This window comes from Ictalurus furcatus, chromosome 4, assembly GCF_023375685.1.
Source record: "Ictalurus furcatus strain D&B chromosome 4, Billie_1.0, whole genome shotgun sequence".
NCBI lineage: Eukaryota > Metazoa > Chordata > Actinopteri > Siluriformes > Ictaluridae > Ictalurus > Ictalurus furcatus.
This window is the reverse complement of record NC_071258.1, coordinates 11,600,394-11,616,408: the sequence shown is the minus strand read 5'-3', so window position 1 is coordinate 11,616,408 and position 16,015 is coordinate 11,600,394. Positions and strand designations below refer to the sequence as shown.

The following is a 16,015-nucleotide window of genomic DNA, read 5'->3' as shown; positions in this document are numbered from 1 at the left end:
TAACTTTAAAGCTAACATATTCATAATAAAAGCCCCAAAACTTCAATTTTGACTTGATGAGGACTTTAACCTTCCATTACTGATGTAGACATGTATAGGTTAATAAGGTCTAATAATGTAATCTAATAATATTATTATTAATAATAATAATCTAATAACTTTAATAAGGTTTTCTAAATCATAAATTTGAATGAATGTTTTTTGTATGTATGATTTGATTTATTGCAATAACATTTTTACAGGGGCTACTGAAAGGAAACACGATAATAATATTATTCTTAATAGAAGGTAAAGGTTAAGTAAACAACGAGCAACCCACCTTACTACCTCCAATAGTTTCCCAATCCAATAGTTCAAATAACCCAATTTCTTTCAAAAACACCGCTTATTGTCAAATTTAGCCGCTGTTTAAGATGACGCAATGGGTGTATTACAAAAAGGGTATCCCCAGGACTGACCAATGACGTCATTGTGTTGCCAGACTGCATTAACACACCTTGCCTCTAAAACCTTCCAAACACTTTAATGGCACTATAACTGCATAACATTCGGTTCGGTAAGTGACTTTGGGTCATAGAACTTTTGTAGCTATACCATGTAGTTTCCCTGCAGTGTGCCTAGTTAAAACGGTTTTATTCGGAGAGCCTACACAACTTCTTTAGACGTTCCAAGTTTGTTGAGGCCATCTAATGGCAGAAAGTCGGCAGAATCCTTGCGTAAAAACTGAATAGTCTGCTTAATGCTACACTGCCGCCGTAAAACCGCCGCCTCACTGATGTCCATGACGCTCGCGTTTCTATCCGCGTTTCTACGTGCGCGCACGCCATTCATACAAACACCGACAGGCGGCGCAGGAGTTCCCGTTTATTCCTCACCTAACAACAGCGGAGATCTGCTGATAAGCACTGTCCCTCTACGTTAACCACGTTAAACTGTCTACGTTAAACCACGTCCCAAACTACTGTTCACATTCAAGTCTTTATTGTCGTGGGCAAAAAAGTAGGCCTACAGTGTGCAACCTGCAGTGAAATTCATACTTTTCCATGCATACAACAATAGGCATACATATAAATAATCAACACGAATGGAGAGCGTCAGTGTTGAGATTATTTATTATTGTTATTTATTTATTTATTTTTTTACAGTTGAACTAACATTTAATGTTAGAATGGCATTTTAAGTGGCTTAAAGTAGCGAGTGTTTACAGTATTTACAACAGAGTATTGCTACAATGACAAAAATAATGTGTAGTATACACATGCTCATTCATGCAGTTAATCCAATCAACCAATCATGTGACAGCACACAATGCATAGAATCATGCAGATACAGGAGCATCAGTTAATCTTCACATCACACATCAGAATAGAGAAAATGTGACCCTACGTTGACCACAGAATAGTTGTTAGTGCCAGACAGACTGGTTTGAGTATTTCAGAAACTGCTGATCTCCTGGGAATGGTGTTAAAACAAAAATGAGAGACATCAGAAGAGAACGGGTAGACTGTTTTGAGCTAACAGGAAGGCCATGGTAACTAAAATAACCACTCTTTACAAATGTGGTGAGCAGAAAATCATTGCAGAATGGACAACACATCATATTTTGACGTTACAACAGCAGAAGATCACATTGGGTTTCACTCCAGTCAACCAAGAACAGGAATCTAACCCTAACCCTAGGACTCTACAGTGGGCAAAGGCACAATGAAACTGGACAGTTGAAGACTGGAAAAAGACCAGGTCATGTTACATAAAAATGTATTAGAATAAATTAACCAAGGTTGCAAACTATCCAAGGCAATCATAACTACATTTTGTTATTTATACCAGAGTATACAGCTTTGGACAAAGCCCAATAATAGAACTGGGACTTTGCAAAAAACAACAAAAAAAAAAAAAAAGAAAAAAAAAAGAAAAAGAAAAAACAGAAGAAACAATCAGGTGATTCAAGGGACAATAGTAAATCCACATTCGGTCTGATGTTAACAAACTGTCCTTGCTGAATTATCAACATTCAGCGAACACATTGAACACTGAGCATTTACCATATCTGATGAGTTGACAGAGCTAAACATAATTTGATGCCTCGTTTTATTCTGCTGTTAATGTAGTATGGTAGCATGCATCAACACAAGTGGTGTTGTAAAAGAGAATAATGTATAATTCATTAATAAATAAAAAGCTGTAACCATAAATCGTTGTGGTATACACGGAATAACACACCTCAAGTCGTGCCATTATATAAAGATAATCCACTTAGGCACACAGAGGAGGGCTGTGGACCACCCCAATGTGGGTTATTTTTCATACAATAGCATGGCTGTTGTTTTATTCCTTACTCAAATCAAGATTGCTATGTTTATATCTCGTTGGTAAGATGTTTATTAATAATTAGACAACATGGATTCTATATACAAGAATGATTTCCCCAGGGTATTTGTTCTCTCTGCTTTGTGTGATATATTGTATATGGCTGGTTTCCAGACACTTAGAGTACAAAGGATTTTAGTTTATATTTCCACTAACCCGTAATTTATTTTTTAAATAGTAAAGTCAGTTATATTTAGTCAGTCCATGATTTTAATTCAACAGCTCAAAACTGCTAATTAGCATAATAGCCTTCTGCAGTGCCATGTCCTGCTGATCAGTGTAGCTAGTTATATATAGTTAAATTGTTATTCAGGATATATACTCCATTTAATGACAGATCTTTGTATCACAAAATTTTAACGTGAAATTGTGTAACCAGCTTTAAAGAATAGTGTTTATTTTTCAACCGAAAATATATACACCACATCCATAGTGTGCTTACCACAGTGTGTAACTTGGAATGTGGATTACATTCTAGGCCTTCTTGTCTGACATCAATGCACAAATTCACTAATGCTCTTGCAGCTAAATGAGCATAAATGCCCACAGCAACATCCCAAAATCTAGTCGAAAGATTTCTCAGAAGAGTGGAGGTTGCTGTAGCAGTAAAGAGGAGTCCAACTCCATATTAAAGGCTATGGTTTTGGACTGGGATGGGTGTAATGGTCATGTGTCAACATACTATTGGCCATATATTACATGTGATTAGCAGGTCATAAACCAAAATGTCACCTTTTGCATAAAAAATAAGAAAAACATGAGTTTTCTAATTCCATTTTTAAAATTTATGTCAGATTATTTGCCTGTTATTGTACTAGCAACATTAGTTCTAACTTCATGGCACTGCAGAAAGTTTCTAAACAATTTTTTAAATAAATCTGAAGCTTTCACTTATTTAACAAATAGTCAGTTACAGATATTGTACTCATTTAATATAAGTAAACACCTTTTACACGGTATTCCCCGTGTGCACTGCATTGCCCATACAACCTCACTGCTTATGACCAACATGCGTTTCAAAATGGCCGCGGACACGCATTTAAAACATTAAAACTTTTTGTTGTTCACCAAGCATTACCAGGAAATTACACCTGCGAACGTAAAAGCGTTAAGAAATGGCCTCCCGCACTCGTCGGAAAATAAAACTATATTCTCCTTTCATACCCAGACAATACTCGTGTTTATTAATCGCTAAACAATACGAGAGACAAACCAGAATGGCGTGATCATGGTGCCCCTGACTCTGAATACCCTCTGAAAAACAAATTTCTATCAAATCAAAACGCTAGAGTAACAGCTAAGAGCCTATCAAAATAGTGCAGTGTGGACTCCACCCCGCCCTTTGACAGGCATCACGCCGTTATTCATGTTCCGGGGTTGTGTTCACTACACAGCGTTTCCTGCCCTGATGCATGGCGGTCGAACGAAGGGATTGTTGGAAAATTTTTGGAGGTTAGTATATAAATGTGTTTTTACCCAGTGTGCCTTATTTCCTCAGTCAGTGCAGAGCTGGAGAAGGCGCTGATGGAAATGTCATGGAAGTTCCAGAGGAAGCCTGTTTTCAATAAAAACAATTCAAATGCATTGGGAAACAATGTTTTATTTATTAGAGGCAACTGGACACGGTGTTCTTATCGGTTACAACGTTGTTAACCTTCCTGTTGTGTTTCTTCAAGTTAACGGAGCTAGCGCTTGCTTACAGCATCTTTCTTTGATAGCCGTATAACATTTTAACTTTAATAATTGCAACGCTTAAATGTATTGTATTGGATTACAAACTATTATAACACCGACTCTAACGTAAGCATCGTGCAGATGTTAAACAAACTCTAAAATCTAAACGCTTTAGCGTATTTGCTAACGTCAAACTAGCACAGTTAGCTGGTAACGAATTAGCTAGGTAGCTAGCGGGGTTTGTGTTGCTAACTGCTTGATGGGATTTCAACACTTACCTTAAAAAAAGAAATATTGAACGTATTTGTTTTATAAAATTATAGTTAGAATGCACTGTGTCATGCAAGGACTGGATTATCTAGCGCAGATGCTTAGCAGGTTGATGGTTCGCATAGCTAGGCTAAGGTGGTTAGTTAGCTAGGAAAGGCTCGTGCTTGGCGTTAATGCAGTTTTACAGACGGCTTACAAAATTTTAATGAAGACTTTTTAATTTTGACATGTTTTAGGATAATTAGGAATATTTAACAAAACGAAAGCAAGCCTTGTGATGACATTTGATTTGGTGTTGCGGCTCTTCTGAGAGAATACACACATTTGTAAAATTGAGTCATTTCAAAATCATAAGTACAGGCACTGGTTTCTTGAAATATTTGCTATGATGATTGTGTAGTTGTGTTAGGATTATGTTAGTTGAACGCTTTTCACAGCTGAATGACTTTTTTAAAAGCTCACATGGCTGGGTACTTGGTCATAAGCCTTAAATTAAAACGAAACCTTTAGGTTAAAAAAAAACAACAAAAATGCTACAGTTTTTTTTCTTTTAAATCCAGGAAGATTCTCATTTCCTTCAGATAGGCGTGCTATTAGATGTAACATCCGTTTAGAACCTTAGTCAAAACCTTCATATTTTGAATATTAAATATTTATCTGAAAAATAAGTTGGTTATAGTTGTTTGTTAATAAATCTTAAGTAATTGCTTTATCTTGGTCAGAGTCATGGTGAATCCTGAACCTATCTCAGGAACACTGGACTCGAAATGGGCAAATTCACCTCGAATTGGGCACAAATCCATGTATGCACACATTCACAAATTCATTCACACCTAGTTAGGATAGCCAAACTGCATACTTGCATGTTTTTCAACAGGGGGAGGAAAATTAAATGGATATGCAGAGGATATGTGAAACTCCCCACAAACAGTAACCTAAGCCTGGACTCTGGAGCTATGAGGTGGCAATACTACTTACCGTGCCACTGTGTCCTCCAATTACAGATATTGTGCACATTTAAAATGAGTCACTTTTTAAATGGAATTCCCAGTGTACACTGTTCATAACCAACTTGCAATTAAAAATGGACATAGGCACACCTTTAAAACATGAACAAAATTTTGTTGTTCATCATACATTATACGTTTGTTGTATGTCATACATACATATTTCAACCTGCAACTGTAAAAGTGTTGATTGGATGCTTCTCACAGGTAGACCATGCTCTTGGCCCAGGTGAATCGGGACACCCAGAGCATGGAGTTCCAAAGTGTTGACGGTGATCCACAGCAGGTCACCCTTTGCCTCACTGAGGCTGTGACAGTTGCAGGTGGGCCAACGTTTTATTTTATTTTTTTAAAGTATGTTTACATTCATTCCTGCACAGGTCTGTAACTTGCAAATTTTGCTTTATAGACAGTGACCACATTGAGGCAATGGATACAGTGAGTTTGCAGGCAGTGACTCTGGTAGATGGCTCAACTGCATACATACAACACAGCCCGAAAGGTATAGAAATTGTGTAATATCAACTCTTTTTTTGTGCATTTCAATTAATTCACTGAATGCAAATATGCATATTACAGTTATAGAAATATTTTCCTATAAGTGAGATGTATCGTATGTTTATTTTTAAGATAACAAGATAATGGAAGGACAGGTGATCCAGTTGGAGGATGGATCTGCTGCGTATGTGCAGCACCTACCAATGCCGAAAGCAGGTACCTTTCACAGGCCTAAAATTAACTCAGGTTATTTACTTAGTTGTGCTTCATTTATGATTCGATTATTATTCACATATGCATAATTTACATCTCCTTAATGATTCAAGACATATCTTTTAATCTTCATGTAACTTTCAGCTGGAGAAGGTCTAAGACTAGAGGATGGACAAACTGTGCAACTGGAGGATGGGACAACGGCATACATTCATGCACCCAAAGGTACATCTATGCCAGTAGTTACTGTTTTGTGTAACATGGAATGTGCCAAATATTTTACTTTTTTTAGGATGCGTTGTCCCATATTATTCCTAAAGCCAGGTTCACACTGTGTGATTTTGAATAGTCTTTTGCGACTGTTGCTTGCCAGACTGTACGGACATGATACCCACTGTAAGCCATGTCACACTGTAGGATCTCAGTTGTCATTAATGTCAATGTACAACAGTTAAGACATGAAAAATGGACGCACACAAGAAGACTCGTACGGAATAGGAGAAGCCACACTACAGTACTTTGCCTCAAATCTTCTGACACTGACTACGTTTACATGGACCGCAGTAATCTAATTATTGACCTTATTCTGAGTAAGACAATATTGTGATTAAGGTGTTTACATGAGTCGCTTTTAGAATACTCCTTTCATGTTCCCGTTTTACATGCTATAGGACGTAGTTCGATTAATGGCACACGTCATTACGTCTCCACGCCGACCGACGTTCCCTCCAGAATTTCACCTATCAACATACAGTTCGTCTTTTTTTATGGAACCATATACAGTTTCGGGTGTTTTTATTTTAAATTTTTACAAACGCTTTAAGTGCGGTTAATTAATTGTCATGCTGTACTTGCAAATAGCTGACTGCTTGAAGCCGTGGGCTGCGTCCCAAACCGTGTACTTACCTACTATATAGTAGCTGAAATACATGTATTTCGCCTACTATATAGTAGGTAAGTATGTGGTTTTGGACGCAGCCGTGCTCTCTTGTTTGCCGTAAAACTGTTGAGCACTGCCGTGTGTGATCGTGTCCTGTCGCGGTGAAAACTCCCACGTGACGTTAATAGTGTGATTAAGGTGTTTACATGTCTGTAACACACGTCAATAATGCAACTAAAACAGGAGTACTCCACATGTCTTAATTCGATTTGTGTTTACTTCGAGTATGACTTTAATCAGATTAAGGTAATAAAAAATTGCTGTTTACATGGTAGTTTCTTAATCAGAGTATTGTCTTAATTGGGTTAATATTGGATTATTGTTGTCCATGTAAATGTACTGAATGACAGAATTTCATCGGAGGAAAAATTTGATCGCAACCGCCATCAATCGGCTGTTGGGGAACATGTCAAACTTGCAATCAAAGTCTATAGATTTTGGCCTAGGATTATAGGAATCTTTTAAGATTCTCAAAATTTTTCTCAGATTACCAAATCGTGGCCAAAATCGTACAGTGTAAACCCGGCTTAAGTCTGAATCCAGAGTGAAAACAGAGTGAGATTTTACAGTTGCAGTCAAAATTATTCAACCCCCATTGCAAATCAGGTTTACTGGCAAAATTAAGACTTTCAATTGTTTACAATGAACAAATCAAATAAAAGCAATTGAAATAGTTCAACACAATGAATGCTTCAAGTGGTTTCCCCAAATTCAACTGAAAATGCAACTTATAATGATTTCTCCAGTTTTAAAATTATTCAACCCCTTCATGGCAAGAATCTTTAGTAGTTAGTAGAACACCCTTTTGCTGTTATGACCTGCTGCATCAACCCCCTGAATAGAATCCCTCACAACAGCACAAATATGCAAAACAGGTGTTGTCTCAAGCACACCTCATACAACTAATCAAGGGCTTCATTAGTTGCGCCAGCTGTGCTTGAGCTGGAACTCATGAAATACTTGAACTGGCTAGGGGTAGAAAAAATATATGAAATACCTGGACGGGGCAGAAAAAGGAAGCTGTCAATGGTTGCAACCAGATTTCTGAGAAGGCAGCTTGTGAAAAACCCTTGAGTGACTGCAAAAGACCTGCAGCAAGACTTGGTGGCAACAGGCACTGAGGTTTCAGTGAGCACAGTAAGGCGCGTACTAAACGCAGAAGGTTTCTGTGCCAGAACTCCAAGACATACACCACTACTGACCCAAAAGCACAATAAAAGTTGCTCTAAATTATATAAATAAGCCACAGAACTTTTCGGAAAACTGGAACTTTTCGGCACGATGGATCAGTGGGATGTCTGGAGGAAGAATGAAGAATTAACATTCTGTCCACAGTTAAGCATTGTGGTGGCTCGGTGATGCTCTGGGGCTGCTTTGCATCCTCAGGCACTGGAAAGCTTCAGCGTGTAGAAGGCAAGATGGATTCATTGAAGTATCCGGAAATCCTAGGAGAAAACTTCATGCCGTCTGTGAGGAAGCTGAAGCTTGGGCGTCATTGGACCTTCCAACAGGACAATGATCTCAAGCAGACCTCAAATTCCACCAAGGCTTGGTTGCAGAAGTAGTCCTGGAAGATTCTTGAGGGCCATCAAAGTCACCTAACTTGAACCCCCTAGAAAATCTCTGGTGGGATTTGAAGAATTCGGTTGCAGCACACAAACCCAAGAATATCACTGAACTGGAGGCCATTGCTCATGAGGAATGGGCTAAGATTCCTCAGGAACACTGCCAAAAGCTATGTATCTTGTTTGCAGCAGGTCATAACAGCAAAAGGGTGCTCTACTAAGTACTAAAGATGCTTGCCAGGAAGGGGTTGAATAATTTTGAGACTGGAGAGGTCTTAAGTTTAATTTTCAGTTGAATTTGGGGAAACCACTTGAAGCATTCATGTGTTGAACTATTTAAATTGCTTTTGTTTGATTTGTTCAATGCAAACAGGTGAAAGTCTAAATTTTGACAGTGAACCTGATTTGCAATGGGGGTTGAATAATTTTGATTGCAACTGTATTTGGTCTGCTTTGGTGTGCACATTTTTGTTAAGAGGTGTATGGGAAAGGGTGTGGCTTAAAAATTTTCAGTCACTAGTCAGAAATTTGCCTATGGAAAATGTAAACAAACCTTTTGCAAACACATGTAAAAATGACAGAACTCAACCAAGAATGTAGAACTTGGAACCAGTCCTAAACAAAAATGTGTAACTTATAAACATTAGTATATTCCAACATTCCTTATTTTGTTCTTTGACCCAGATTTACAGAATACATTATACATGTTCAGCACTTCTGATCTTTCTTATGATATTCTGTTTGCGTTGTGCAACCCTATTATATACTTGGGTCAAATCAAGTTCTTACTGTAATTGAATTACAAGTATGCACCCATTCATTTACACTGACCCAAAAAATTTACTAAATATTGCATATGTGAAGGTGTCCTTTGACTAAAGTCTGTAATAATATATAACAAATGCATGTAATTATTTGCAGAAACATATGATCAGGGTGGATTACAGGCTGTCCAGTTGGAGGATGGCACGACTGCCTACATCCAACACATGCCCCAGTCAAGCACCATTCTGGCTATTCAGGCTGATGGTACAGTGGCAGACCTGCAAGCAGAGGGCACTATTGACCCAGAGACCATCAGTGTGCTGGAACAATATTCTGCCAAGGTTACAATTACACCTCTCACCAAAAACAAACAAACTAAAAAAACACTCAGGCCACAATAAGATTTTCTGCTGTGGTATTCAAGTGATGTCACTTTTAAAATTGTAGTACTTCTTTTTGAAGCACTAATTACTACTTAATACACTTGAACTGCTCTTTCAGATGGAGGGAACAGAATGTGGCACAGGGCTGCTCAGTAGAGGTGACACTGACGGTAGTGTGCATATGCAGGTACAGTCTTCTGTATTATTTTTTATCATTCAGTTTTGCCGCAGTTTACAGTTTCCATGGGACCTTTTGAATCACATTTGATGTGTTTTTGTGTGACTGGTGTGTTCAGATTGTACTTCAGGGTCAGGAGGGCAGGTCTCCTAGAGTGCAGCATATTGGGGAAAAGGCCTTTCGCTGTGAACATGAGGGTTGTGGAAAACTCTACACAACAGCACATCATTTAAAGGTAGAGCTTTGATTGTTTGCTTAGAGTGTAGCAAAATTAAAGCTAGAACAGCTGTTTTATTTAACATTTTTATTGATGTATTTACTTATTTATCTGTTAATTACTGTGATTAAAGTTCAAGTGTCATTTGTTTCTCTTGAAAAGGTACATGAACGATCACATACTGGGGATAAACCTTACATGTGCGATCATCTTGGATGTGGAAAAAAATTTGCAACAGGTACTGTATCACATCCAGGTGTACCTTAATGTGTGTTTTTTTTTTGTTTTGTTTTTTTTTTCTCCTGTACAATTTTTCACACTGATTTTATGTTAACTAACAGGATATGGCCTAAAAAGTCATGTTCGAACACACACTGGTGAAAAACCATATCGCTGCCAGGAACTCAACTGCCTTAAGTCTTTCAAGACATCTGGAGACCTACAAAAACACACACGAACACACACCGGTGCGTTTTCTGTAGACGGTATACTGCTTAAGCCAATGAATAGCATTTATAACAGTGGTTATCCAATAATGTTTTGTTATGCTGTAAAAGTGTTTGTAGTTTATGATTCCTACATGATTGTATTTGTAGGGGAGAAGCCTTTCAAGTGCCCATTTGAAGGGTGTGGGAGATCTTTCACCACCTCAAATATTCGAAAGGTTCACATCCGAACACACACTGGTGAGCGGCCGTACTACTGCTCGGAACCCAACTGTGGAAGAGCCTTTGCCAGCGCCACCAACTACAAAAACCACATGAGGATCCACACAGGTACCTACATTTTTCTACCACATCCTAAAAAAATGAGTATTTGATAGCTAAAATAGCAACAATTTTGGAAAATATGTAAATAATAAAGTAAATTTTGTTTGCATCTGTAGGTGAGAAGCCATATGTGTGCACTGTGCCTGGCTGTGATAAACGCTTTACTGAGTACTCCAGTCTCTACAAGCACCATGTGGTCCATACTCCCTGCAAGCCCTACAACTGCAACCACTGTGGGAAGACCTACAAGCAGATCTCCACTTTAGCCATGCACAAACGCACTGCACACAATGACACCGAACCCATTGAGGAGGAGCAGGAGGCCTACTTTGAGCCACCTACAGGTCCGTGCAAAACTGAAATGAAAATGTATAGAACTTATTAAAGCTTTGAGATGATCATATTTTGATTTAACTAGTCCTGCTCAGTCACCTATGTTGGAGCTGTTTTAATGCTAGCAGACTTTTGTGAATAGGTGTGTCATGGGTTGAAATTTTCATTGATGACCTTGATATACAAAATATTGTGGTTTCTGGTGTCACGGTATTAATTGATGTTTTAAAAACACATAAGCTGCTGGTGAAAATGAAAAGGAAAAAAGCTCAAAAGTGTCTTTGCCCAAAGAATCCCCTAACTGTTGTTCTTTCTTAGAAAGATATTTTTTTCCATAAAATGTCTAACGTTGTCAGTATTTATCAGATTGTCATTATAAGCTGAACAAGAGAGTAGATGTGAAAAAAGGCAGCTTAACAAACAAAATGGACAATAGTTGTTTGGTTTAGTTCAGGTCAGCAATGCCATGTTCTCATGTGCATTTGATGATTGTGTATGAAAAAGTTATAAACATTCTAGGAGGGGCAGTAGAGAGAGCCATGTAGCATGTTCTGGTTTACACAGCAAAAGGGTTTCAGTGCATTGTGTCCACTGCATTCAGAAACTGAGGTGGATGTGTAATGTCTTTTAGGGTGAGTTCAGGGACGGGACACAAAAGAGATAAGAACCACTGGAGTACTTGATTGGGCAAAAAAGTAAATGGGTAGACAATAATAGAGGAAATGCATTTTGATCACTATTTTGTGACCAACCAAGAAACTGTAATGACACTACTTGTGAAAATTGTTTTTACTATAATCACATTTTTCACCAGACTTGACTCTGTGTTAATATCTTGCTCAGAGGCCATTGATGACCCTGCACTGACTTTTACCCCTGCTGTGGTGGATGAGGATGGAGGATCAGACCAGGTTTCAGGAGGAACGGAGCTCATGAGTCAGCAGCACGTAGCACTCATATCTCCGGATGGCACACAGCAGGTTGGGACAGTTTAAAATAAAATTAATATGTACATTTATAGTCATAATATATGTAGTTCTGCATTTATTCAGATATTCCTCTTATGAATTTCTGTATTGTATAAATGTTCCAGCTTCATTAAAATTCTAATAGCCTAAAATTTGGCCCTCAAAGTGTTACAACAAGGAATTTACATTATATTAATTAGAATTAGGTTTATTTACCTGTATCTATTCTGCAGCTTAAAAATGCTTAAGTGATAAATGCATTCATTAGTAGTTGAATGGGGAAAATCGTATGAACGTAAACAATTAAGCATTAATAGGAAAGAAGAAGGTTTTACCAGGTCTGTCTAGTTATTCTCACTTTTTTTCTTTTTCATTTTTTTCCAAATTTAGTAAGCTTTATGGGCATGACCATATGCAGTTGCAGTACTGCTAAAGTTTATATCGAGGAATGGAGATTAAAGAACAGAAATGAACATTAATAATAGTGACAATAATAATAGTAACAAACATACTATCTCTCTGTCTCTCTCAATCAACCTCTGTTCCTTTCTGTCTGTCTCTCTGTCAGACTGGTCTGTCTGTGTTACAATTCTGCTGTTGAAGTAAACATTTTACTGTTTTATTGTTTCTCCACCTGCACAGTTGCAGCAGAAACTGTTTTGGAGTAATCTGGAAATTGAGCAGGTGCTGATACACGGTTACAATGTTAAGTTTCGGTCCTCACAACTGCGTTAACACTGCAACTGTGACTGAGAAGGAGGTTACAGAAGTCTGGCATTTTAGCTGACTTTGAAACTCTTTTTTTTTTTTTTTTCCCCAGTTAAAATTACTCCTTAGATGCTGCTATGGAGCTCGTTATGTTTCAATCGATCATTTTCTCAAGGCCAGAGACTTATCTTTGGGAGAATTTATAAATGTTTGTTTATTTTTAAGATATGGTGAACTTAGTACATATTGTTCTCAATATTAAACCTCTGTTCATAGCAATTTTTATTTAGTTTTATACAGACAAAAATGCACATTGTTTGATTCAGAATTTTTTTTTTTTTAAAGGAATGTTTTCAGTCATCATTTTTCTTCTATTAAAATTTTGTTCAAAATATTCTGGGAATCAAATAAAATCAAATCGTGAAGCCAAGGTCATGAATCGAATCAAATCATGTAACTGTGTATCATTACACCCCTACTTGCTGTTTTTTTGTGTTTTTTTGTGTTTTTTTTTTTTTTTTGGTAGGTTAATATTATCCTTACTACATATTTTCATTACATATCTTCATGAATATGCTGAAACTAAGTGTTACACTACCTGATAATGTAGTGTATGGAAAATATGAATAACTAATACTTCCACTGTCCATTCAGGTTTTTTCTCAGGCAGACGTTCAAGCAATGAGTGGCACAATAACAATGGTAACACAAGAAGGAACGACTATAACCATCCCTGCTCATGAGGCAATGCTCTCCTCTGGAGAAGGTCATTCTGTCACCATGGTTTCTGCAGATGGCACAGAAGGACAGGTATTGGCTCACATTTGCTTTAGATTTCTTTCAAGCGATTATTTTTTCTGAAAGGTTTTTATCTGTATTTATATTAATTCAGCTGAACTAAGTGCTCAGCTAACATGTGCTATGCCATATTTGTCCTATGTGTTTGCTGAGGTATCTTGGTTTTTATTTGTGTTGTAGGTGGCAATTGTGACGCCAGATCTGTCTGTGTTCCAGACTGAGGACGGAGAGCTGGTTCAGGAGCAGCACCAGCGGCCAATGGTGTCCACCAGCCCACATCCAGTTACTCTGCTGGCTACCTCTAATGGCACACACATTGCTGTGCAGGTACATAAACACAAACGGAGTTCACTTAGTTAAAATAGCATTTTCTAAGCCTTTAAGCAAGCGAGGTGAGGATGTTAGCCTGACCTAAATACTATTTGGGGTGGAGCTGACTAATTACCCTAATCCTGTGTTTTATGTGATGAAAACTATTAGTATGTTTACATGGACAATACTCCGATATTAACCCGATTAAGACAATACTCTGATTAAGAATCTACCATGTAAACAGCAATTATGGATTAACTTAATCCAGCTAAAGTCATACTCGAAGTAAACACAAATCGAATTAAGACATGTGGCGTATTCCTGTTTTAGTCGCATTATTTAAGTGCCTTATAGACATGTACACACCTTAATCATACTATTAATGTTATGTTGACGTTTTCGCCGCATTTTGCAACAGGACACGCACACACACGGCAGTGCTCAACCGTTTGACGGCAAACGAGAGTATGACTGCATCCGTAACCGCATAGTTACCTATTATATAGTAGGCTAGATACATGTACTCATGGCTCCAAGTCGTCTATTTGCACGTATAGCATGACAAATAATTAACTGCCCTTGAAGCTTTCGTAAAATTAAAAATGTAACACCCAAAACTGTATATGATACCATAACCAAGAGGAACTGTATGTTGATGCGTGAAATTCTGGAGGGGAACAGTGTGGTGTGGGGACGTAATGACTTGTGCCATTAATTGATCTGTGTTGTATAACATGTAAAACCGGAACGTGAAAGGAAAATTCTAAAAGCAACTCATGTAAACACTTTAATCAGGATATAGTCTTATTCAGAATAAGGTCAATAATTAGATTATTGCTGTCCATGTAAACGTAGTCAGTGGTGTTCATGGTATAAGGGTGTGGAAAGCAGATGTAGTCCCTGTGTGGCTTTATAACTGATTATTTCCTATCAATTTATTGTTTTATGTTAATATTTGAACTGCCCAAAATTTTTCTGAATTCCCTGACTATACTAGAGCTAGACTCTTGGATTTACTCTTCACTCAAGCTGAAAATAACAATATCATCCAAGTTCTTGGTCATAATTAATTTCTTAATTGGACCTGATTGTCACTTCTTTCTGCTGATTGGGGTTTAATACACTCATTTAATGTACAATCATCAAACCATTCATCTCAGACTGACCTGTCAATTACATCTGATTAGAGAAACCTACTACTGACTGAGGTAAGCATTGAGGTGAAGTGGGTACATTTTCAAGCAGTTATAGGGCATAAGGAGTGAATCATAAGGTATAACAATTAGATTAAAAGCTGTAATAACCTAAATTCACTCAAACAAATGCATGAAACACTTCTGTATTCTACTGCATTGTTAGATGCCCATACATTCTGATGATGAGGGTAACTTAAAAATTATCGCCTGTTCAGGTGTATGTACACCAAAGCATGACATGCTGATGCGGGGTGCTACTGTCCTAAAAAGGCCTCCACATAAATTCCTACTGCACAACAGGAAAAATATTAAATAAAATGATTTAATATATTCTGTGAAAGAAAGCATTGCATTATATTTCTCTTGCTTTTGTCTTGTAGCTCAGCGACCAGCCTTCATTAGAGGAGGCCATCAGAATCGCATCACGCATTCAACAAGGAGAAACCCCAGGCCTAGACGATTAAAGCATGACCTTCAACATAGCAAAATCAGTGTGTGTGTGTCGGTTGGATGTTCGTGCGCGTGCATGTGCTTGCAGTGAACAAATGAGTCAAGTATCCAAAAAATTTTTGCTAGCATCCTGATTGCTCTATTTGAAGAGGACTGAATATATTTTTATGTGGATTTATGTACATAATGTTTTGAAACTGGAGTTTTTGCTGTAAATATTTATTTGATTCTTCTATTGAATACTTGACTTTTTAGGATCTTAATAAATGACAATTGAACAACATCCCATTTACACCTGCCTTGGCCATTTTATGGACTCTACCTACAACGTAGATATGTAATTGCTGGTTGTAGTCCATATTTTTCTATGCAACTCTTCCTTTATATGGAAAGGAATCCA

General features: G+C 37.6%; 1 protein-coding gene across 2 annotated transcripts; it reads left to right on the top strand.

The window, feature by feature from the left end:
- Nucleotides 1–3,740: 3,740 nt before the first annotated feature.
- znf143b (zinc finger protein 143b) lies at nt 3,741–15,959 on the top strand. Of its 2 annotated transcripts, XM_053622959.1 has the most exons (16): nt 3,741–3,822; nt 5,529–5,644; nt 5,731–5,823; nt 5,952–6,035; nt 6,177–6,257; nt 9,459–9,643; nt 9,804–9,872; nt 9,982–10,098; nt 10,243–10,318; nt 10,422–10,547; nt 10,677–10,856; nt 10,967–11,194; nt 12,027–12,163; nt 13,514–13,669; nt 13,838–13,984; nt 15,546–15,959. In XM_053622959.1, the coding sequence occupies exons 2-16, from the start codon at nt 5,536–5,538 to the stop codon at nt 15,627–15,629; spliced, it is 1,872 nt and encodes a 623-aa protein (XP_053478934.1). In that variant the 5' UTR covers nt 3,741–3,822; nt 5,529–5,535; the 3' UTR covers nt 15,630–15,959. The 2 variants fall into 2 exon arrangements, 1 of the variants encoding a protein (XP_053478934.1); XR_008385718.1 differs by lacking the exon at nt 15,546–15,959 and having other exon boundaries at nt 12,027–12,166; nt 13,516–13,669; nt 13,838–13,972.
- Nucleotides 15,960–16,015: the final 56 nt, after the last annotated feature.